At 51.4% G+C, this 22,340-nt stretch overlaps 2 protein-coding genes across 4 annotated transcripts; both read right to left on the reverse strand.

Annotated features, from left to right (window-relative positions):
* Positions 1–1,359: 1,359 nt before the first annotated feature.
* PSMC3 (proteasome 26S subunit, ATPase 3) lies at positions 1,360–7,349 on the reverse strand. 2 transcript variants are annotated; one of them, XM_068555777.1, is made up of 13 exons: positions 7,256–7,322; positions 7,108–7,185; positions 6,754–6,837; positions 6,003–6,128; positions 5,452–5,556; positions 5,280–5,342; positions 4,875–5,012; positions 4,290–4,433; positions 4,018–4,166; positions 3,030–3,126; positions 2,658–2,803; positions 1,704–1,785; positions 1,360–1,548 (listed from the first exon to the last, which is right to left on the reverse strand). In XM_068555777.1, exons 2-13 carry the CDS (start codon positions 7,132–7,134, stop codon positions 1,438–1,440), a joined length of 1,272 nt encoding a protein of 423 aa, XP_068411878.1. In that variant the 5' UTR covers positions 7,135–7,185; positions 7,256–7,322; the 3' UTR covers positions 1,360–1,437. The 2 variants fall into 2 exon arrangements, with proteins under 2 accessions (XP_068411878.1, XP_068411879.1); XM_068555778.1 differs by having other exon boundaries at positions 7,108–7,349.
* Positions 7,350–12,551: 5,202 nt separating this feature from the next.
* On the reverse strand, positions 12,552–21,994 carry RAPSN (receptor associated protein of the synapse). 2 transcript variants are annotated; one of them, XM_068555997.1, is made up of 8 exons: positions 21,803–21,994; positions 20,888–21,226; positions 15,701–15,859; positions 15,049–15,147; positions 14,850–14,972; positions 14,298–14,351; positions 13,073–13,272; positions 12,552–12,624 (listed from the first exon to the last, which is right to left on the reverse strand). In XM_068555997.1, exons 1-8 carry the CDS (start codon positions 21,992–21,994, stop codon positions 12,552–12,554), a joined length of 1,239 nt encoding a protein of 412 aa, XP_068412098.1. The 2 variants fall into 2 exon arrangements, with proteins under 2 accessions (XP_068412098.1, XP_068412099.1); XM_068555998.1 differs by lacking the exons at positions 14,298–14,351; positions 14,850–14,972.
* Between the last annotated feature and the right edge of the window lie 346 nt (positions 21,995–22,340).

Consider the following 22,340-nt stretch of genomic DNA (forward strand, 5'->3'; position numbering starts at 1 on the left):
AGCAGGCCCTGGGGCTCCTCGTGTGTTGGGTGGCAGATGCACGTGCAGTCATGGCACTCAGCCCGCTGAAGGAGGCAGTGGGGCCCCATTTATAAATGAGGACCCCAAGGTCAGGGGTGAGGGCGGTGCTTGCAGCTTCATGCAGGTGGGCGCAGGGGGTCGGGGTGAGAGATGCAGGAGCGGGGGCAGCTAAGCCCAGGACAGGGCCAGAACAAGAGCACTTCTGAGGCCGTGCTGGGGCTGCTCCGGGGGATGGGAAGTCAGTGGGATCACCAAGGAGAGCGCAGTGGGGGTGCACCCTGACACTCAGGATGGCGGCTTGGAGGCGGTGGGACTGGAGAGAGGGTAACTCCAGACAGGCCGGCAGTCAGTAGCTCTGTGACTGTGGGCATGTCCCTTCAGGGGAGGTGGCGGGAAAAGGAGGGTAAAGGGCTTCTGCCAGGGGGCAAGTGAGAGCTGATGGAGAGTTCTAAAGGGCTGCTGCTTTGAAAGGCCATTCAGGGGGTGGTTAAAGCTGCTAAGACAGCACAACATAAACTAGGCTTTATTCTTAGTCCTGGGTTTGAAGCCTAGCTATGCCATCTAAGAGCTGTGCAATCCTGGCCCAGTTGCTCGAAATGCATCTATAAAGTGGGGCTACCCTATTGGTAGTTACTGTGATTAACTAGATAAAATCATGCACACGACCTGCATAGCATGTGGCTCAGGGTGAGCGCTCAGTGAACAGTGAACCACTAGGTCAGATTCCAGGTCGGGGAGCTGGAAGGCTGGTAGAAGAGGACCAGCAAGATGGTAAAGGAAGCTAACAGGATATGGGGCCTGAAGGCAGAACTGGGGGTGGGAGAGAACACAGCATGACCACGCTGAGGTCTAGAAGGGCTCTCAGAGCAGATCTTGCTCAAAGTTCATTTTTCAGCCAGAGGAAACGGGCCAACAGCTAAAAGGAACGTATAGAGAAACAGGAGGCTTGGGGGCCAGGAAACAAGGGAGCAAAGACCCAGAGCCAGGGCTTTATAAGGAAGCAAGGCCTGGGGTCAGAGCACCAAAATTCAAAAAAGAAGGGAAAAACTAGTTTGGCTTCCCTTCATGCCCCTCATACTAGAGCTGCAGCACCACAGGCCACAAAAGCTCAGAGAGGCGGGTCAGGGAGGGTGGAGAGAGAGGTCTGGAGGGACATGACGGGGGAGGCAGAAGACCCCGGGGAACAGCTGTGGCACACACCCACCCCTCCAAGAGGGCCTCACCCTGACAAGGCGTTTGAGGCCCCCGGCTGTCTCGAGTAGCAGCACCTGGGGAAGGGGCCTCCTGCATCTGCCGCCACTCCTCTACCCAGAGCCCAGGGAAGGCGAGCCAGACAGGTGGCAGGAACCTGAAACCATCCTTTATTACGAATTTTAACCAGCAAGAGGCCAGAGAACAGGTGTGGCAGGCGACCCCTTAGGCGTAGTACTGCAGGTTGGCTTTCTTCTTGGCCTGTACCTCCAGGATGCCCTCCATGTAGTCCTCGTGGGTGAGCTCTGTGGCGCCCCTGCGCAGCGCGATCATGCCCTGCACCCAGGACAGACAGGCTCTAGGGTGCCTCCCCAGACCCCCAGCCTGGCTCCCAGAGGCCTCCACCTTCTCAGCCTCTTCCCCTCAGCAGCCTCCAGCAGCCTGTGCAGGGGAGGAGGCACGAAGCACCCACCCGCTCAGCCCACACTCACCGCCTCCACACACACGGCCTTGCACTGGGCCCCGTTGAAGTCATCTGTACAGCGGGCCAGCTCCTCGTAGTTCACATCAGGACTGCGAGGTGGAGAGGTATCAAAGGACTCAGCTACTTACGGGGAGCGGGTGGGAGGAGCCCACGTCCTCCCACGTGCCTCCATCAAGCAGCGAGGTCAACTCGCCGTGATCACAGGCGAGTCCCTTCCCCACTGTGCCTTGTTCTCTTCTCCACACAAGAGGGGGAGAGGAACGGAGGTAGGTCAGAGCAGATTAGACCAAGTTACTTCTAGTGTCTCTTGAGTGCTAGCATTCTAGAAGTCTGCACCTGAGACTCGGGAATTCAGCCTGAGGCGGGGGAACAGGAGGTTGTGGAGACAAAAGAGCCATCTCTCTGCCTCCCAAGCAGCGCGGGCCCTGCATCAGCACAGCACTGCTGCTGCCACTTACTGATCTCATGCGCCAAGTACTGCACTTGACATTGCCGCAACCCCGTGAGGTCGGAGCCCTTATCCCCAAGTCCCAGATAAGAAAACTGAGGCTTAGAGAGGTCACGCCACCTGCTGATGGTCACGCAGATCTGAACCCAGGTCCATCTGGCCCCTGGCAGGATTGCCCTGGGCCATGCTGGGCTGCGTTCATCTGCTGGGGCAGGGGTGGCCAGGAAACAGGGCCTCCAGCCTGCACACCTTCCAATCATGGGGGAGGGCTGGGGGGGGGGTGCAGGCGGACTCGGAGGAGCAGAGCACCTTCAGTTAGGGCCGCGGCCCCAGCACGATTTCCTGCCAGGCACCCGGGGAGAAACGGAGGCCCGCACGTGGAACAGCGCTCTGTGTGAGAGGGACATGGAGAGGGGGAGAACCTAGGCCTGGGGAAGCTCAGCACAAAGAGGACAGAGACGGCTCTGCTGCTGCCCCTTCAGGTCGCAGCGCCTTGCTCGTGTCTTTGCCCACCTGACATTCATCTTTCGGGAGTGGATCTGCATGATTCTGGCCCGGGCCTCCTCGTTGGGCATCGGGAACTCGATCTTGCGGTCCAGGCGGCCTGAGCGGAGCAGGGCAGGGTCCAGGATGTCCACCCTGTTAGTGGCTGCAATTACCTGAGCAACAGGAGAAGCGGAAACTTGAATTGAGAAGGAAGGGTTCACAGACAGGCAACAGTCATGGCCACGACGGGCAAAGAGGTAGCTCAAGGGTCCACATGAAACGGCAGGGAATATTCAAGACCGACCCCAATTCTAATTCTAGCTCCATCAGCTAGATGACAGAGAAGATCCCCTGACCTCTAAGCCCCACATTCTTCACCTGTGAAGTGACAATACTCACCTTCACTTGGGTGTTCGGCTGGAACCCGTCCAGCTGGTTCAGAAGCTCCAGCATCGTCCTCTGCACCTCCCGGTCCCCGGCCTTCTCACTGTCAAAGCTGGGGCACGCAGGAGGCCCAACACACCGGTGAGGACACAGCTCAGGGAGAGCCCTCCCCTCCTCCACCACCAGAAGCCCAACCCAACCCATCCAGGGCAGGGAAAAGTCTCACTCAACTTGGGGCCCCCAGCCCAGGGACCAGCACAGAAAAGGTGTCAGGGACTGAAGAAGCTCCTGGGATCAGGTGCTGGGCTTAAGATAAAACAGTGAGCAAAACCCACTGCCTGGCCTATGCCCCTGATGAACGTGTCATCACATCTGAGCTAAAACTTAGAAGTACAGAGATCTGGCCCAGACTTGGCACGTAACAGGGAGCCCAGGCAAGCGTCCCTGAGGAAGTGTCCCTCAGGCTGAGATCTGAAGGCTGAAAACACATCGGCTGGGCAACCAGCCAATGGAGAACAAGGGAAAAAGAAAAACACATTCCAGAGAGGAAATAGCAGGTGCAAAATCTCTCCCACCAGACTGGGCCTGCAAACTGAGGGGACACTGTGGAGGGAGTCCAGAGGGAAGGGGAAGGGGAAGGGGAAGGCAGGGACAGCATTAAGCCGGAGAGGAGCAGGGGCAGCCACACGGGGGCCTTGCAGGCCACGGCAAGCCCAGCATTTATCCCAAGAAGCAATGGGGAGGCCCAGGAAGGGAAAGCAGGATCTGTTTGCGTGAGGGACTGTGGGTGCAGGTGAGTGAAGTTTTGAAAGGAACATGCTGGCAGCTGTGAGGAGAAAGGATGGTCAGGGGAAAAGAAGCAAAGCAGGGAGGCCAGTTAGAAGAGAATTTAAGAAGTACAACCACAAGAATAGAGCTGCCACCATCCCAGGGGGAGCAGGGAACAGGGTGGGAGAGCTGGAATTGAGAACAATCCCCTTGGTGGCACTCAGCACCCCCTTACCGCTTGGTGCCGATGGCATCCAGCTCATCAATGAAGATGATGGATGGAGCTTTCTCCTTGGCCAGGGCAAAGGCATCCCGGACGAGCTTGGCACCATCCCCAATGAACATCTGCACCAGCTGGGGGCCAGCCAGCTTCAGGAAGGTGGCCTGAGGTGGGGGTGGGGTTGACAGATCAGGCCAAAGGCACGATGAGAAGCCCCTTCGATTTGAGCCCATTGGCAGAGCTTTAGCTCCCGCCCATCTCCTCCTCATCCCTCCCAAAGCACTCACCTTGGTCTGTGCAGCACAGGCCCGGGCCAGCAGGGTCTTCCCCGTACCTGGGGGCCCGTACATTAGCACCCCCTTTGGAGGCTGGATCCCTAAGTTCTCAAACTTCTCCTTGTGGTTCATTGGCAGGACGATGGCCTCCACCAGCTGCCAGGAAGAAGTCCTAGGTGAGGAGAGTGAAGCCCTATGGGCTTCTACAGCCCAACCCTGAATAGCTTCAACCCCTATCTGTAACCCTCCTACTCCAATTCAGAGACACTGCCCTCTCCTTCCCCCACATCCAGAGGACACAGAATGCTCACTCCCACCAAGGCTGGCTATGGACTCCCCAGGAACAGATGGATATGGCAGAAAAGACACTAGGCCAAGAAAAAGGAGCCTGAGTTCCAGTCCTGGCTCTGACCCTAACCTTCTGTGATCCTGGGCAAGTCATTCAGTTTAGGAGATCTCAGTCTCCTAAACTGTTACATGGTCTCCTCCTTGCCTCCCTAGGATGCTATGAGTATAAGACACACACTGGGCGAAAGTGCTCTGGTCACTGAAGTAGAGAAATACAAAAGGCTGGTGAGGCTGCCACGCCTCCTTCACCTCCTGAATCTGCTTATCCAGGCCCCCGATGTCACTGTATTGCTCTGTGGGCCTCTCGTCCACCTCCATGGCCTTCACACGCGAGTCGTACTCTGTGGGCAGGGTCTCCAGGATCAGATAGGAGTCTTTGTTCACACCCTGGGGACACAGCATGAAGACTTCAGATTTGTCTCAGCTCAAGGCCTACCTAAGTGGCTGGGTGACAGGTGTCTACAGAATGAAAGGAAAGATATGAGGGTGGGCAACACAAGAATCAAAGAGCAGGCAGACATGCTCTCAGACTCTGCAGGCTGCTCTGCAGACATTCAGGACCAACAATGACCTGGGCCTGGGGCAGGGGCTCAGCTAATCAGTGGGAGAAACCTCGCTGGAAAAGCCCTGCCTGGGCTCAGGGACACCACTCACCACCAAGTCTCCTGGCTTCAGCTTTTCAGCATCCACCAACCCAATCACAGGCAGGAAGTATGTCTGTAGGAAAGATTCCAGGTGCAGCCTCAGTTACTGCCCTTAGTAAGGCTCCCTGTCCCGCATCCACCCCTCACCTTCCTCAGTTCTCCTATGGCTGGGCCAGCCTCACCTGTCGTGTAGAGGTTTTGATCACTGCACACTTGCCCTTCCTCTGGGAATCCAGGTCAATATTGGCACCATCTTCCTCTTGATCGTTGGGATCAACATCTAGAAGCTGCGAAAGGAAAAAGCTCAGATCAAGAGGCCCAGCTCAGCTCCTTGAACTCTCCAGAGCCCAGTGCTTCTGAGGCTGAGACAATCTCAACACTGGCAGGGCTGGCCATCCCTACCTCACTCCTCAGACTAGCCCTGAGCCCAGCAAAGGTGTGGTTAATAAACCAGATTAGTAAGATCTCTGCTCAGGTGTTGCTTCTCTGCACGGAGCTCATCTACCCCCAGGGAAAAATAACCAGTAGAAAAGGAAACATGTGAGGCTTCCAAGGCTTTTTCAGGCCCTATATATCTCCCTGGAAATGCACACTGGAGAGGAAACCCTAGGAGGTTTAGCTCTTACATGCAATTTAGGCCTCAAAACGCCCACCCCCTCTTTCCCCAGTGGGCCCATCGCAGGCTGTCCCAAGCCCCACTGACCCCTCTCTTCCCCTCCACATACACACACACCTCGATGACGTTGGAGACCAGGTACGGCAAAGTCTTGTTCACTTTGATTTTCTCACTGTTCTCTTTGATTTTGTCCTTCATGGCTTGGAGTTCGTGGGTGACTCGCAACACTTCACTCTTCATGATCTGGGATGAGGGTGATTGGAGGCAAATATTCAGCCTTAGCTCAGCTTATCCTAGGGCCTTGTAATTGGTGAGCCTTATCCAGGCTGCCTGGGGGACCCTCCTGCCCCCCTTTACTCAGCTCTAAGGCTCTCTGAATGCTCAGCGCCTGTGTCCACAACCAGCAGAGGTCAGAACAGGAGGCCAGTGTGGAAACCTCCTGGTGACGTATTAGTTGTACTAAAGGGAAAAGAGCAAGACTTTGAGTCACGCAAACACAAATTTTAGGTTCTGCCTTTTGTTACAGGCTGCGTACTTCACCACAGTAAAACAAACAAAAACTCTGAGCCTCAGTTTCCTCATCTGTAAAATGGGGATTTCCTAAAAGAAGGATTCTTGAGAGGAATATTTAAAGACCTTGCTGGGAAAGGCAGTCTGATGATTCCTTCTCTCAGGCCTGGTTTCCCATCACCCTGTCCCTCTTCTGGTCCCTTTTAAAGCTTAGTTTTCTTTTTTCCTGGTCCGAGAAGGAAACCGCGGTCCCCACGCCTCGTCTAGGGAGGCTAAGAACGACGTGAGCGAGGCAGGTGGTTCACCAGGGCCTGCTGTGTGCGGGCTTCACTGCCTGACATAGGGGCTATGCGCCCACCTTGATTTCACTGTCCAGCAGCCGTGTGCGCTGGATGATCTCTTCTGTGGACATCTTGAGTACCTCCTCCCCGATTCCATCTTGCTGTGAAAAACAAATTTTTCTTTCTTAAAGTCAGGGCAGTTAACTCAGGACTGTGATTAAGCCCACTCACAGCCTCAATTAGCCCACTCCCCGCCCATAAAACCAGAATGGAGGAGTCGGGACGCCTGCCCACATCCCAAGCGGTCCCAACCCCGGGACCGGGTTAGACCTCGAACCCCCCACCCCCACGCCAGCCACCGCCTCCGCTTCCGCCACGTGCGTCTCTCCACTGGCCCCGGATCCAGGGCCCCCAGCTCTCCCGGCGCGCACCTCAGCCTCATCCCACACGGTCGCCATCTTCTCCTGCCGAGTCACTGGATTCTCGAGTTTCGGCAGCAGATTCACCTCCTGCAGGAGAAGGCCGAAGATCAGACTGGGCAGTAGCTGGGGCGAAAGGTTAATATTATCTCTCCCACACCTGCTCTTGACTAGTGCCAGACTCCTTCTCCAAGTCCTGACTCTTGGCGGAATTAGCTTGGGCCAGTTGCCACAGCGAAACTGCTTCTCCGACTTAAAAGATGAAGCCGAGGCCACAGGACCCGCCCCCACGGCTCCTGAAACGTTCCCGCCCTCGTCCTGTTGATGCCGGCGCGAGAGGCGAATTCGCTATTGGCTGGCACGAGCAGTGGGGCGGGGCCTGGGTAACAAATGGAAAGGGGAGGGAGGAAAGACGAGAGCTCCCCGCAGGGCCCTTGGGAAATGTAGTCCTAATCTGGCGGGTAACTGAAAGGGTGCTTTTGAAGGGGGTTTTCAACCTCAAAATCTGGCCCAGTTAGGAATTAGGGGATTCCCTAAAGTGGGTGGGCCTCGTCCAATCAGTTGAAGGCCTGAATAGAACAAAAACCTGACCATCCCCCTAGATAGAGGGACCTCCTCCTGCCTGACGGCCTTGAGCTGGGACATGGGTCTTTTCCAGGCTTGGGACTTGAACTGAAATATCATCTCTTATAGGGTCTTGTGTCTGCTAGCTTTCAGACTAGAATTTACACCATCAGCTCTACTGGTCCTCAGGCCTTCTGATTCAGACTGGAACTAAACCATCAGCATTCCTGGGTTTTCAGTTTGCCAACTTACCCTACAGACCATGGAGATTTCCCAACTCCATAATTGTGTGAGCCAATTCCTTATAATAAATCTCTTTATATATATTATATATGACTCCTATTGGATCTGTTCCTCTGGAGAACCCTGATGAATATACTTCTTAGAGTCTGTTATTGTGAAAAATGTTAAATATATTAAAAAGTTGAAAGAATAGACAATGAGTACCTGTATATCTTTCACCTAGATTCACTAATTGATTACATTTTGCATTTGCTTTTGCTCTGTTTGGGTATGTGTGTTTTTCTGGACCATTTCAAAGTAGGTTGAAGACAGCATGACACTTCACCTCTAATATTTCAGCTTGTGTCTCCTAAGAGTAAAGACCTTCTAATACATAACTACAACACATTATAGCATAATATATTGTCATACCTAAAGAATTTAATATTGATGCAATAATATCTAATATATAATCCATATTAAAATTTCTCCAGTCATCTCCAAACATCCCTTACAGCCTTTAAAAAAAAATCCTGTATCAAGTCAAGGATCATACACTGCATTCAGTTGTCAGGTCTCTTTAGCCTCCTTTAGTCTGGAACAGCCCCCCAACCTTTTTTGGTCTTTCATGACATCAACATTTTTGAAGCATCCAGGCCAGTTGTCTTGTGTAGTCTGTTCTCAACACAGCAACCAAAGGAATTATTTTAAAGCCTCATCAGATCATGTCACTCCTCTGCTCAAAACCCTGCAGCAGCTGCGAGACTCACTCAGAGTAAAAGCCAAGGTCCCTACAACGGCCCCAGGTCCCTACAAAGGCCCAGGGCGCTTGCAGGTTTTTGCTCTCCCACGATTTTCTCCAGGACCTCGACTCCCACTTCTTTCCTCCCTGCTCACAGTTACAGGGCTCCTTGCTGCTCCGTGACCAGGCCAGGCCAGCTCCTATCTTGGACTCTGTTCCATTCTCCTGGAATGTTCTTTCCAGGATATTTTCTTGCTTCACTCCCTTACCTTTGCTCCTTCAAGTCTTTGCTCAAATACCTCCTTCTCGTCCAGACCCACACTCACAGCCTTTTAGTGCTGCAGCCTGCCCTGCTGGGTCCCTCCTGTCCCCATGCTCCTCAACCCCTTACCCTGTGCTGCTCTTTTTTTTTTTAATTATATATTTTTAGTTTGAAAATAATCTCAAACCTAAAGAAAAGTTGCAAATACAGTGCAAATAATTTTTTTTCTTGCATCATTTGAGGGAAAATTGCTGACGGGATACCACATCACCTCAAATACTTTGGTGGGAATTTCCTACAATCAAGGACATTTTCATACTTAAGCACAATACAACCTTCAATATCAGGAAGTTAACCTTGATATGTTTCTAGCATTTAATCCTCAGACTCCATTCAAATTCCACTAATTGTCCCAATAATGTCCTTCACAGCATTAAAGGACATACTGGATCCGGACTTGGATCCAGTCCAGAATCAAGACCAGAATTAGGCATTGTATTTAGTTGTAGTTCTTTCGTTTCTTTCAATCTGGAATTGTTTCTCAGTCTTTCCTTGGCTTCATGACCTTGACACTTTGGAAGATTACAGTTACTCTGTAGAATATTTCTAAATTTGTGTTTATCTGGTGTTTCCTCATGATTTTACATTCAGGTGATTCATCTTTGCAGGACTATCACAAAAGAGATGCTGAGTTTCTCACTCCATTCATTCAGGTAGCAGTTGATTTCATTTTGTCCCATTACTGGAGATGTTAACCTTTCTCACTTGATTAATCTCGTATCTGCAAACATTCTCCACTGTGAGGTTAACTGTTTTCCCCCTGAAATTAATAAGTATTTTGTGGGGAAGTACTTTGGAACTATGTAAATATCCCATTCTTCTTCATCAAATTTTTAATTTATTCATTTATTTATTTACATCAGTATGGATTCTTGTTTTATCCAATAAATCATCGCTGTGGACTGAATGTTTGTATCCCCACCTCCAGATTCATATGCTGAAGCTCTAACCCTCAATGTAAGGTATTTGGAGATGGGACCTTTGGGAGGTAATTAGGGTTCAATTAGGTCATGAGGGTGGGGACCTCATGATGGGATCAGTGACCTTATAAGAAGAGGAAGAGAGGAAGATCTTGCTCTCTCCCTCTCTATACATAAGCACAGAGAAAACGCCATGTGAGGACACAGTGAGAAAGTGGCTGTCTGCAAGCCAGGAAGAGGGCCTCACCAGGAACCAACCCTGCTGGCACCTTGATCTTGTACTTCCAATCTCCAAAACTGTGAGAAAATAAATTTCAGTTGTTTTAGCCACCCAGTGTATGGTATTGTGTTATGGCAGCCTGAGCTGATTAAGACAGTCATTATTAATGGGCCAGTGGGAGCCCATTCATTCTGGCTCCTGTGTCCTTTTGGGTTATCTTCATCATTCTTTCAGCTTTCTTTGCTTTCTGACATAAGATATTCCAGGTTCATTTTGTACTTTCCCTGGTCCAGGCCTAGAATCAGCCATTTCTCCAAAGAGTCTTGGTTCTATTAGTGGAACATGGTATTTAGAAGCCAATATCTGGGCGCTAGATGTGCTCATTGCTACCGGCATGTCACTCCCAGGCACGAGTGTTTGCGCACACACACACACACACACACACACACATTTGTAACTATATTTATTTCTCTATTAAGCTATATATTTAGAAATCCAATAGTTCACACTAATCTCTACGATTCCAATTCAATATGACTGGGTCCCTTTGGTTTTCTCCCTTTCCTTATTTGTAACTCTCTTCTTCAATAGTGACCTGTCACCCATTACCTTTAATATGTTTACTTATTTGATCAACCCTTCTATGTAATCAAATTCTCATTGCCACTCCCTTCCAGGCACAGATCTTTCTTCAATCCAAATGCCCCATGTGCATGCCCTATTTGCTCTACTCAAGCTCTGACAGGGAATTCCCTGGTAGTCCAGTGGTAAGGACTCTGCACTTTCACTGCTGAGGGTGCGGGTTCGCTCCCTCATCAGGGAACTAGGATCCCACAAGCCACGTGGCTCTGCCAAAAAGTTAAAAAAAAAAAGAAAGAAAGAAAGCTCTCACACCTCACACCCAACCTTCTCCCACTTGGGTGTCTCCTTAGCCCACTTAGGCCCCAACAGTCCATGCCAGCTGCCCTCCTTACCTGACGTGGTCTCTGACACTCTGCACTGGACCATATCCCACCCACCACCACCACGTGGATGCTCTCCTCACTTTGCTCAGGCGCCTATGCTAGGCCTTTCTCCTCCAGGGTGTCCTCATCACCCTGCTCTGACTCTGACACACCACACCAGGCTGCCCTGTGCATAGCTGCCCTCCTTGCCCTGTTCAGGCTCCAGCTCCCAGACTGCCCACCTGCATGGATGTCTGCCTCACCTTTCTTGGCCCCAATACCCAGCACCAGGCCTTGTCCTCATGTGAACTCCTTTCTCCCCTTACTTGGGCTCTTACACTCCAGGATGAGGCACCCATGTGTGTGGGGACCCTTCTCTCTCCACACAGGCTCTATCTCCCCACACTGGGGCTTCCCTTGTGTGGACACTCTCCTCACCTAGTTAGGCTCTGATATCCCACACCAGGTCACCCCTCCACATGGATGCCTGTCTTGCTCTGTCCCACCTAATGGTTTTAGGACTGACAAGAAGAGAAGGGAATGAAGATGAGGAAGAGGAATGCTGCTCTATTCTTTACTGTTCCAAAGCACTTATCACTTTTGTATTAGTCTGCTAGTTTTTGCCATTAGTTTCACCATAACAAAATACCGCAGACTGGGTGGCTTAAACAACAGAAATGTATTTCCTCACAGTTCTGGTGGCTGGGAGGTCCAACATCAAGGTGCCAGGAAATCAGGTTTCTGGTGAGACCTCTCTTCCTGGCTTGCAGATGGTTGCAGTAAGACTGTGTCCTCAGTCTTTTCTCTGTGCAGCACAGACAGAGAGAAAGCTCTCTGGTGTTTTCCCCTCTTCTTATGAGGACACCAGTCCTAACGGATTAGGGCCCCATCCTCATGACCTCATTTAACCCTAATTACCTCCTTAAAGGCCCTGTCTCCTAATATAGTCATGCTTGGTGTTAGGGCTTCAACACATGAGTCTGGGGGACACAATTCCGTCCATAACATCTTTCTAACAGGCTTTCTACGTTGCTGGTTTACTACGTTTACTGTTCATCACATCTTCCTCTCCAGCCCTGCATGTCAGCATTTAAAGGTGCTCCTCACCTGCAGTATCTTGCCTCTGGCTCACGGTGACGGCCCCAAAACCTGGAAGGGCAGCTGGAGGAACTCCTACATATGGGCACAGAGACACGTGTGTCTGAGGAAGCTCACGTGGGGAACCTCACTCCCACTCTCCTCCACCTGTCAGACCTCAGGCAGGGAAAATCAGAATTGCTGGGACCAGGTACAAACGGTTTATTTTTCTGTAAAGATCAAAGTACAAAGGGGTGGGGGAGGGCAGCTGGGCCTGGAGGAGCAGCAGTGGGCAGGCCCCAGGCCCTGGCTGAGGCCAGAGGAGGCCCTGGAGGCTGCCCCAGGAGTAAACAGGCACTGGAGGCGCAGCTGGTCAGGCCAGCCTCCAGCGTGAGGCTAGAGAAGAAGCAGGGGAGGCGAGGCAGAAGCCCACGACCTGATGGGGTCACACAAAGCCAGGCTTCATGGATGACCGGTGGCAGTTGGGGCAGCTCCGCGTCCCATTGTTCTGCAGGCACCTTGGGACGCAAAGGGCCCTGTCCACTCAGCGGGCCTGTCCTCCGATCCTGGGCCTGGCCCTCTCTCCTCCCCCATCCTCTGCAGGTGCAGGAGGTATCCACAGCCCCCAGGCTCCTGCCAGCAGCCCTGCTGGCCCCTCGCACTCTGCCTGGGGAGGCCTCCAGGGCAGAGCCTGGGCTGGGAGTCAGGAGGTTGTGATGGAGGCAGCTCTGGCCCTGGGCATCTAAATCCCATGACCTTTGAGATGCCTCTCTGGTCCTCTTTGGGGAGAATAATAGAATATCCACCTCATAGGGCTGCTGGGAGGATTCAATGAGTTAATAGGAAATGCTTAGAACAGGCATGGGATGCCGAAAGCACTGTGTAAGTCTTTGCTGTTCGTATTACTTTTGTGACGAGGCCCCAGAGAGGCCCCGAGTGCCTCGTGCCCACCGGCGGGGCACTCACCTGAGGTGGAAGATGTGGGAGCAGGGCAGAGCCTGCAGCCGGCTATTCTTCTCGCCTATGGACTCGCCGCACAGGCCGCAGTAGAGCTCTGTCTCCTCCACGCACTCGTGGAAGCGCACGACGTGGGCGCGCAGCTCCCGCTGCAGACCTCTGCTGCGGTAGATGCTCTCGCTCAGGCAGTGCAGCTTGAGCTGGCCCAGCTGGGGCCGGTGCAGCCAGGAGAGCGGGACGTGGGGATGAGACAAGTCAGTGCTAGTGAGCAGCTGCCCTGCTTCCCTCCTTGTCCAGCCCAAGAAGCTGTCCCCACAGGGCCACTGGGTGGTCAGTACACAGGGGTCCTGTCCTGGCTGCATCCCTGCCTTGCTGGTGGGCCTAGGAAAAACGTCCTGCCCTCTCTGGGCCTTGGTTTCCCCTCACGCAGAAAGGTAGGTGAGATGGGTGATCCTTACTCCTAGAACCCGCTGGGGACTCCATGTTTTTGAAGGATTTTATTGACCAAACCTGCTGCACTGACTTCATAATAATTAATTTTCTTTCCTGTCTTTGTTAATTAAATACACACAGCAGCTCATCAGCACTTCTGAAGAGCCCGCGATATCTGAGTAAACCGGAGCAGCTATCATCCAGCCAAGGCACATATATCTGGCATGTTAACTGGACTGTAGACCTGATCCCTGAGAAATGCACATCTTCTAGAAGACTTTGAGAAACACTGAGGTTATTTTCAACATTTAAAGGTTTGGATATGATTATCAAATCTGGAGAGGCCACATATACTATGAAAGGAACACGGGCTTTGGAGTTAAGACAGACCAGTTACCAGGTGTGGGACCTTGAGCACATCTCTGAGCCTCACTTTCCTCATCTGTAAAATGGGGCTTGCTGTACCCACCTTGCAGGGAGCCAGTGAGGCCTGGAACCGATACCTAGAAGAGCCCTGTGATGCCCACCTCTGTATGAGTGGAGGCCACTGTTAGGAGTTTTAATGACCATCAAGACACCTCTGAGTAATTCTGATATCCCCTGAGCTATGGAATTCTTGCCCTGCCCTCCGAAGTGCTCTCTGGATGGAAGAGAAACAGCCAGGGTATGGGAATGATGGGGGCAGCTCCTGGAGATCAGGAGGGGCTCAGGGCATGAGCAGGCTCAGGGGGGCCTCCCCACGCACCCAAGATCCCACCTTGGGCTCTTGACTCCAGACCCAGCAGACGGACTCAGTTCTGACCTTGTTCCCCACCTCCTCGGCCAGGTCCTGGGCTCTCTCGATGGCATCCAGAGCCTGGAAGGTGAGCACAGGCCAGAGCTGCAGGCAGAGCTGTCTGACAGAGGCCTTGGCTCACAGGGAAGGAAGGGGTAGGGAGGGGTGGGTCTGGGGAGGGCAGCACCGCTGGGCAGCTGCCCTGTGTGTGAAGGTAAGAGGAAAAGGCTGGGGTACAGTCACCAGAGCTGCCTCAGTTTACTCAGATATAGAATGGGAAGAACATTCCTATTTCACGAGGTGTTGTGAAATCATAGGAGGCAGTTAAAGTGTCCTGAGTGCAAACCCCAGGCCTGGCCCTTTACGAGCTGTTAGACTGGGCAAGTCATGGACCTTCTCTGAGCCTGGAAAATGATCTGGAATCCCCTGGCCTCATGGGACTGGGGTGAGGCTGATGTTAGACAAAGTGTCTGAAAGAGTCCAGCCCAGAACCAAACCCACACATTGTTGGTTGACCTACTGGCCTCAAGTGGGAGCACTGGGGGGAGCTGGGGGCTGCAGGAAAGGGGTCCACCTCACCTTGTCCAGCGCCTTCCTGGCCACCCAGCACTTGGCCACGCCCAGCAGCACCTGTACCTGCCCCAGGCGGTTTCCAATCTCGGTCATGATGCTCATGGCAGAGTCGTACCTAGGGAAGGCTGTCTGCACAGCCAGGTCAGGGGTGCAGTCAGGCCAGGCCAGGCTCGCACCACCTCCCCCTGCATCCCGGTGACCTCACCTCCAGGTCCCCACGGCTCCGGTGGATGTCAGCAAAGCAGAGCAGGCAGAGTGCCTGCAGTGGCCGGTCCCCATGCTGCAGTGCAATCTTCATAGACTCCTGTGACAGAGGCCGGTCACTCAGACCTGCTCGTCTGCCCCCTACCACTGGGGTGCCTTCACCCATTGGGCCCCTCTGATGGGCAGTCCAGGGTCACCAACATCCTCAGAGCCCAATACACCTTTCATGGTGCTGAGGCCCATGCACTGAACCACTGAGGTCTGACAGCACTGGAAACTGAGGCTCTGAGAACAGAAGTGACTTGACCAAGGTCACCAGGTTATTAAGTGGCAAAGTTGGGATTCGAACCCAGATCAGTGGAACTCCAGAGACTGGCTCTCTTCCTACTTAAAGTGCCCCATAAGGGCACTTTTTCTGGCAGGGATGGGCGGCAGAGGGAAGTGCCCTCCCCTGAAAACAGACTAGAAGGGAATGAGGTTTGGGGCAGGGGGACTGGGGAACAAACACATCCTTCAGGGTCACAGCTGTAGAGAAGAGGGAGCAGGGGCAAGGCTTGGGGGCCTCAGTGGGCTGAGTTGGCAGAAAGAGGCCCTGGGCCCAGACCCCGCCTACACTACCACCCTCTAACTGCCCCCCTTCCCTGCTGCCCCACCTCACAGCACTCCATGGCACTGCCCAGGTGGCCCAGCAGGCGATACGCCACAGCCATGTGGTACTGGCTCATGGCCCGGTACTTGAGGCTCCAGCCTTTGCCATAGTCGTTGACGAGCTCTGCAGCCTTGCAGGGGAAGAACAGGGCTTTCTCGTAGTCCTGCAGGGGACACAGGGAGGGGGTGGGATGGGAGGGGGCACACTGAGTGGCAGGAGCTGCCCCTAAGAGGAGCGCTCCACTGCGTGTTCATTCATTCATTCATTCATTCTGGTGTCCAGGGAAAGAGTGATCCAGACAGAGGGAACAGCCAGTGCAAAGGTGTGGGCTCCATGAACACAGGGGTTTTCATGTGGTTTGCCGATGTATGGCAAGAGCCTAGCACAGTTCCTGGCACTTAGTAGATGCACAGTAAGTATTTATTGAATGAATGAACGAACGAATGAATGAGAAGGAAGAAAATACAGTTGGCTTCTCCACTCACCCAGTCCCAGTTGGGCCCCTTGGCTTCAGAGACACACAGAAGGGTGGTGGTGGGGATATCAGAGCCCACTGCAACCCCACTGGAGTTTGCCTCCTGGCACCCAGTCATCACTGAATGTTCAGTGACTGCCAGCACAGTCAGCTCAAAGAACATTGGGACAGACTCACTGAGGCAAAGAAATCATCCTCTCACCCTTTCTTTCTCCTCAAGCTTCCAAATGTCTTCTCAACGTGTCCATTATGAGCACATGAGCTCACCTTATGCACCATTAAGAAAACAGAAGAGGGACTTCCCTGGTGGCGCAGTGGTTAAGAATCCGCCTGCCAATGCAGGGGCCCTGGTCCAGGAAGATCCCACATGCCGCAGAGCAACTAAGCCCGTGCACCACAACTACTGAGCCCGCACGCCACAACTACTTAACCTGTGCGCCACAACTACTGAAGCCCGCGCGCCTAGAGCCCGTGCTCCACAACAAGAGAAGCCACCGCAACGAGAAGCCTGCGCACCACAACGAAGAGTAGCCCCCGCTCGCTGCAACTAGAGAAAGTCCGCGTGAAGCAACAAAGACCCAACGCAGCCATAAATAAATAAATAAATTAATTAATTATTTTTAAAAAAGAGAAGAAAATCAGAGAGGAGCTCCCTTATCCACCTTATCCGTCAAACCCACCAGATCTGTTCCCACTCTGCCTCCTTCCTGCTACTCCCTGCTCCTATCAAATTAAATATGACCCCCTCCATGTGGGCTCTGGAACCCCCTCCCCAGTCTCTTTCTACTGAATCATTCCTATCAGTGTAAAATCACAGCCTGGCATTTCTTATCTCATTTGAAAACAAAAACAAAAATAAAAATCAAATAACCTTCTTTGACCTCATGTCCCATTTAGCTACAGCCCCACTTCTCTGTTCTTTTTTGTAGAAAACCTATTTGAATTTTTATTTAATATCTAACAAGTTAATATGACCAAAAGAGAACTCTCAGTAACCCTAATAAAAACCTGTTCCTAACATACTTAATTTGTATTTTTTATTTTTATTAATTAATTTATTATTTATTTATTTATTTTTGGCTGCATTGGGTCTTAGCTGTGGCACGTGGGATCCTCGTTGGGGCATGCGGACTCTTGGTTGCGGCACGCATGCGGGAACTAGCTCCCCGACCAGGGATCGAACCCGGGGGCCCCTGCATTGGGAGCACGGAGTCTCACCTGGACCACCAGGGAAGTCCCTACTATGTACTTTTTGATTTGAAGCCATGTAAATGCTTTACAGACTTTAAAATATTAAATTTAATTTTAAAAACCCTAAAAATAGAAAATGGAAACAAATGACCTTAACTGTATATCATTATATTAATATTATAATCAATTCTAATCATAAGTATATAAGTATATATTATAATACAATCAAGGTATATTATAATATTATATCATAGTATATTATGATTGTTTTATAATATATATTAATATATTATATATTATATATGTTATATATTAATATAGCCATACAGAAAAGTTATTATTTCAAAGGACCTTAAAATATATACTTGAACAGTTCAGCCATAGTGGGATATATTATAAAGACAAAAGAATGACAAAGAAATCAAACCTCATTTGTCTTTTTTTTTTTTTTGAGTAAGACAATATTGGTGTTGTCTTTTGAAATTATTTTATGTACTTTATAGGATAAAGTAAATATTTAGAAACCAAGATTTTCTGTCGAAGAGAAAAGAGAATCAAGTCTGAAATGAATCAAGGCAAATCCTGAAACATTGGATTTGAATTGGAAATATCAGTATACAGTCCAGTTGTCCTCACAACGGGAGAGATTTAGTACCAACAACAACCCAGTAGCCACGAGCATCCTGAGAGCCCACGTTTGGTCTTTAAATACCATTTCCTACTAAAAAAGGACCCGGAAGAAAGGCTGGCTCCAGGTTTGGAGCAGGAAATAGAGTGGGCCCTCTGTATTCGAGGGTTCCACATCCTTGAACTCAACCAACCGAGGGTTGAAAATGTTGGGGGGAAAAAAATCCAGAAAGTTCCGAAAAAGCAAAACTTGAATTTGCCACACACCAGTTTACATTTACATAGCATTTACATTGTATTAGGTATTATAAATAATCTAAAGATGATTTAAAGTATGGGGTGGAGGGAATGTATGTAGATTTTATGCAAATACTACACCATTTTATATAAGAGGCTTGAGCATTCCCGGATTTTGGTGTCCTGGGGGATCCTGGAACCAATACTCCGCAGATACCGAGGGACGACAGTACACAAAATGAGTGTGGGACAGGCTATTGTGCCAGAAAACAAGAATGCTTTCTTTCAAAGACTAAATGAAGTCTCGTCAAAAGGACACAGGAGCCATATTGAAGAGAATTCCACTGACTAAAATTAAGATAATATGAGCATCAAAAGGAACAATGATTGCAACTGACTGACGAGTACTGAATATTTTTTTAAATCCATGATTTCACAACGATACTCCAAAAAGAGGAAGCAAAACAAGTAAGTGTGATCATTGAAGGCAACTATCACATCAACTCATTATTCTGGAAAGTGGTAATTGAAGGAAAGGGAAAAAGTATTTATTCTGCCTTTCCTTAAGGAACTGTATTTCAGAGTAATCAACTAGCTCCAATTAATGAGGGAAAGTTCTTCCTTATAGAAAAATCCCAGCTAATAATTGCAGAAGGCATGACAGAACTTGGAAATCACCATTTCATGAGAGTTGAAATGAAAGAATTGATTCAGGCAACAAACATCAATGGATGCTCAAACCATTACGGAAAATGTTGTTGCAGAACTGAATATTCACAGCCGAAGTGTCACCCCACAAGTTAACCTACTGGTCGTGAAAGGAAGACGGCAAAGCTGAAAACAGTGGCATCAGGTGGTCACTCCCTTAACTACCGATATGATGTAACATGAAGCACGCAGCCTCGCTTGTATAGTATTCTCACCAAAAATGCTGACCTAAATCTTACCAAGTCATTATGTAAGTTCTAGTTCATAGAGAGTAATGGAGACAAAGAAACAACTTACATGACTCCTTGAGGAAGCAATGAGACAAAGAGATGGAACATTCTACAAGGCAATTAATCCGGCTTCTTCAATAAACCATGGAAAATAAAGGGAAGGGTAGGAATTTTCCGTAGAAAGAGACTTGGGAGACATAATAACCACTGCAATGTGTGGTTCTTGTTTGTGTTCCAATTCAAACAAGCCGAGGATAAAGGCATATTTTCAGGATAAGTAGAGAAATTTAAGAGATAATTGTTCACTGTGGTGTGTGTGATAAATAGTATTGTGATTATGTAAGAAAGTGTCCTTATATCAGAAAATGGTCTTTTTTTTTTTCTTTTCCAGAAATGCATACAGAATTACTTCGGGGTAAAATATCATGATGTCTATAATTTTGTATCACAACACTTCAGTGAAAAATATGTAAGTCAAATATGGCAAAATATTAATAATCGTTAAATCTAAGTAGTGGGTATATGGAGATTCATTATATTATTCTCTCTGCTTTCCTGCATGGTTAATTTTCTTCATAATAAAAAAGGTTATAAAACACCCCTATCCCTCTCCAATCCTACTGCATCTCACTGAATGGCTTCCCCATACATCTAGTTGCTGAAAACAAAATCCTCAGTGTGGTCGTGGATGACTCTCACTACCTCATACTTCCACCTCTGATCCCTCAGCATTTACACTCTCCAGGATTTGTTAAGCAACTACTATGTGCCAGGCACTAACATCCCCCACGGGCCAAGCACAGCCTAGATGCCTAGGGGGAAAGAGAGCAAATGCTCAGGACCAAAAGCCTGAGGTCACTGACCCCATCAGTTTCTTCCCAATCTGCCATCTCCCTTCCCCCTTACCTCTCTGACCCCACCACCGCCTACCTTCTTCTCACACACCTGCTGCAGCCATGCTGGCCTCCATCCTTCCTGGAACATACTGGGTAAGGTCCCCCAAGGGCAGAGCTGTGCTTTAACTGTTCCCTCTTTTTCATTCTTTTGCCAGATTTCTGCATGGCTCACCCTCTCATCTCCTCCAAGTCATCAGACATCACCTCTACAAGGCCTTCCATCCACCCTGTTTGAAATTGCAACACGTCATCCTCAGCACTTCCAACCCCCTTTCCCTGCTCGCCTTTTTCCTAGGCACTTTCCACCATGCTGTATACTTGATTTGCTGATTGCATTTATTTGTCTTTCTCCCCCAGCTAGAATGCAAGGTTCATGAACCCAGGGACTTGTCTGTTGTTTTCACTGCTGCACCCTAGGCCAACAGTGCCTGGGATATCATAGATGCTCAGTACATATTTGATGAATGAATCCTTACAACCACGCTGTAAGGTGGGTTCCATTCTCCTTCATTTCATAGGTTCAGAGAGGAGAGGTGACTTGCCCAAGATCACACAGCAAACACGTGGCAGTACAGGTTCACGGCCTGTCCTCACATAGGAGCTTCCCATCCCCCCAGGAAGTCAGACAGACCAAGGCTCGAATTCTGGCTCTGCCCTGCCTGGCCATGTCCTTACTTCCTGGCTGTCTTTTCCCTCCCAGGCTTCCGTCTGCCTCATCCCTACCTAAATGGGAGGACTGAACGAGGTGATGCAACAGGGAGCGTGGCTCACGGGAGACTCTCGGGGAGCCCGAGCCTCTACCGCCCTCCCTGGGGGACCGGGCCCACCTTGACCTGGACGTAGAAGCTGCCCAGGCTGCAACAGACGCGGCACTCGAGCATGGTGTCATCGTTGTTGTGGGCATAGCGCAGGGCCTTCTCGAAGCTCTCCAGGGCCTTCTGGAAGAGGCTGAGGCCCAGGAAGGCGTTGCCCATGCTCAGGCTGACCTGGCCTCCGAGCTGGGTGGCTGCCCTGGTTCCAGGCAGGCCGAGGCAGGTCTTGCAGTAGGAGATGGTCTTGTGAAACTCGCACAACTTCTCGTTGCTGCGCGCCAGGTTCAGGTAGCTCTCCAGGAGGAAGTCGGCATCCTCCAGCTCCCGAGCCGTGTCGATCTGTACCACAGCAAACTGCCCGCCAGGGTGGCAGGCCGGGAGCGTCAGCCTGGACCCTGAGCCTTGGACCCAAGCCTCCGTCCCTCCAAGCCTCACAGCCCAAAGCCTCAGGCCCAGAGCGTCCACCCCCGGCCTCAGATGCGTTCCCTGCTCCCCAGTCCCAGAAGCCCCGGAAGCTGCAGCCCAGGAGCCTCCACCTCCCAAACCCAGACCCACAGCTTTCACCTCTCCATCCTGAGCCTAGGTCTGCAGTCTCCACCACCCACCCGTCCCCAGACTCAAACCTGGAGCCAGCGCCCCCTAGGCTCAGACTCAGAACCCCAAACAGGAAGGCTGGAACCTCAACTCTGAGACCTGGCCTTCAGCTCCCCGAACCCTGAGGCTGAGAACCTCAGTCTCAGAGCTTCAGACATCAGAGCTCAAGGCCACAGGCCCAAATCCAAAGCCAAGACCCAGTGGGTTCAGAGCCTCAGGCCCCAGCCACTAGCCTGTGGGATACAGGGGAGCCTGAGGAGGTGGGAGGCGGGCTGGGAGGCCTGGGAGAAATCCCGCCCCGGCCCCACCCTCCCAGTCCAGCCGCGGCGCTCCCACCTTCAGCATCTCCTTATAGCGGCCCATCTCCGAGTGGGCCGTGACCAGGCAGCCCAGCACGCGGAAACGCCCCACGAGGTCCGAGCTCTTCTCCAGCACCTTCGTCCACACCTGCAGCGCCTTCTCTGTCTGGTTAGACTGGTATAGCTGGAGCCCCTTCGCGATCTGCTGCTTCGTCTGGTCCTGCCCCATCCTCCCAGCGCCCCGAGCCCCCTCCAGAGAGACCTTGGTGGCTCCGTGCCTCTAGACACTCATGGCGGGGGGCCCACGGCGCCAGCTGCCCACCGAGCCCCCAGAAGGAGCAGGGCCTGGATGGAGAGCAGGCGCCACCCTGCGAACAAAGCTGGTCCGGCCGCTGTCCGCAGCTGTCCCTGCCAGTTGGGGCCACGTGGCCGCCAAGGAATGTCAGCCACAAGGTCATGCGGGGCCTCTGCCACACCCACCCCCGAGCTGGGAGGAAGGTGCCTGCCCCCCAGGCATCCCCTTGGGTGTCTCTTCAGCACCTCTGACACTGGCCCTGAGCCTCCTGGCAGGGTAG

Source organism: Eschrichtius robustus, chromosome 11 (assembly GCF_028021215.1).
Source record: "Eschrichtius robustus isolate mEscRob2 chromosome 11, mEscRob2.pri, whole genome shotgun sequence".
Taxonomy (NCBI): domain Eukaryota; kingdom Metazoa; phylum Chordata; class Mammalia; order Artiodactyla; family Eschrichtiidae; genus Eschrichtius; species Eschrichtius robustus.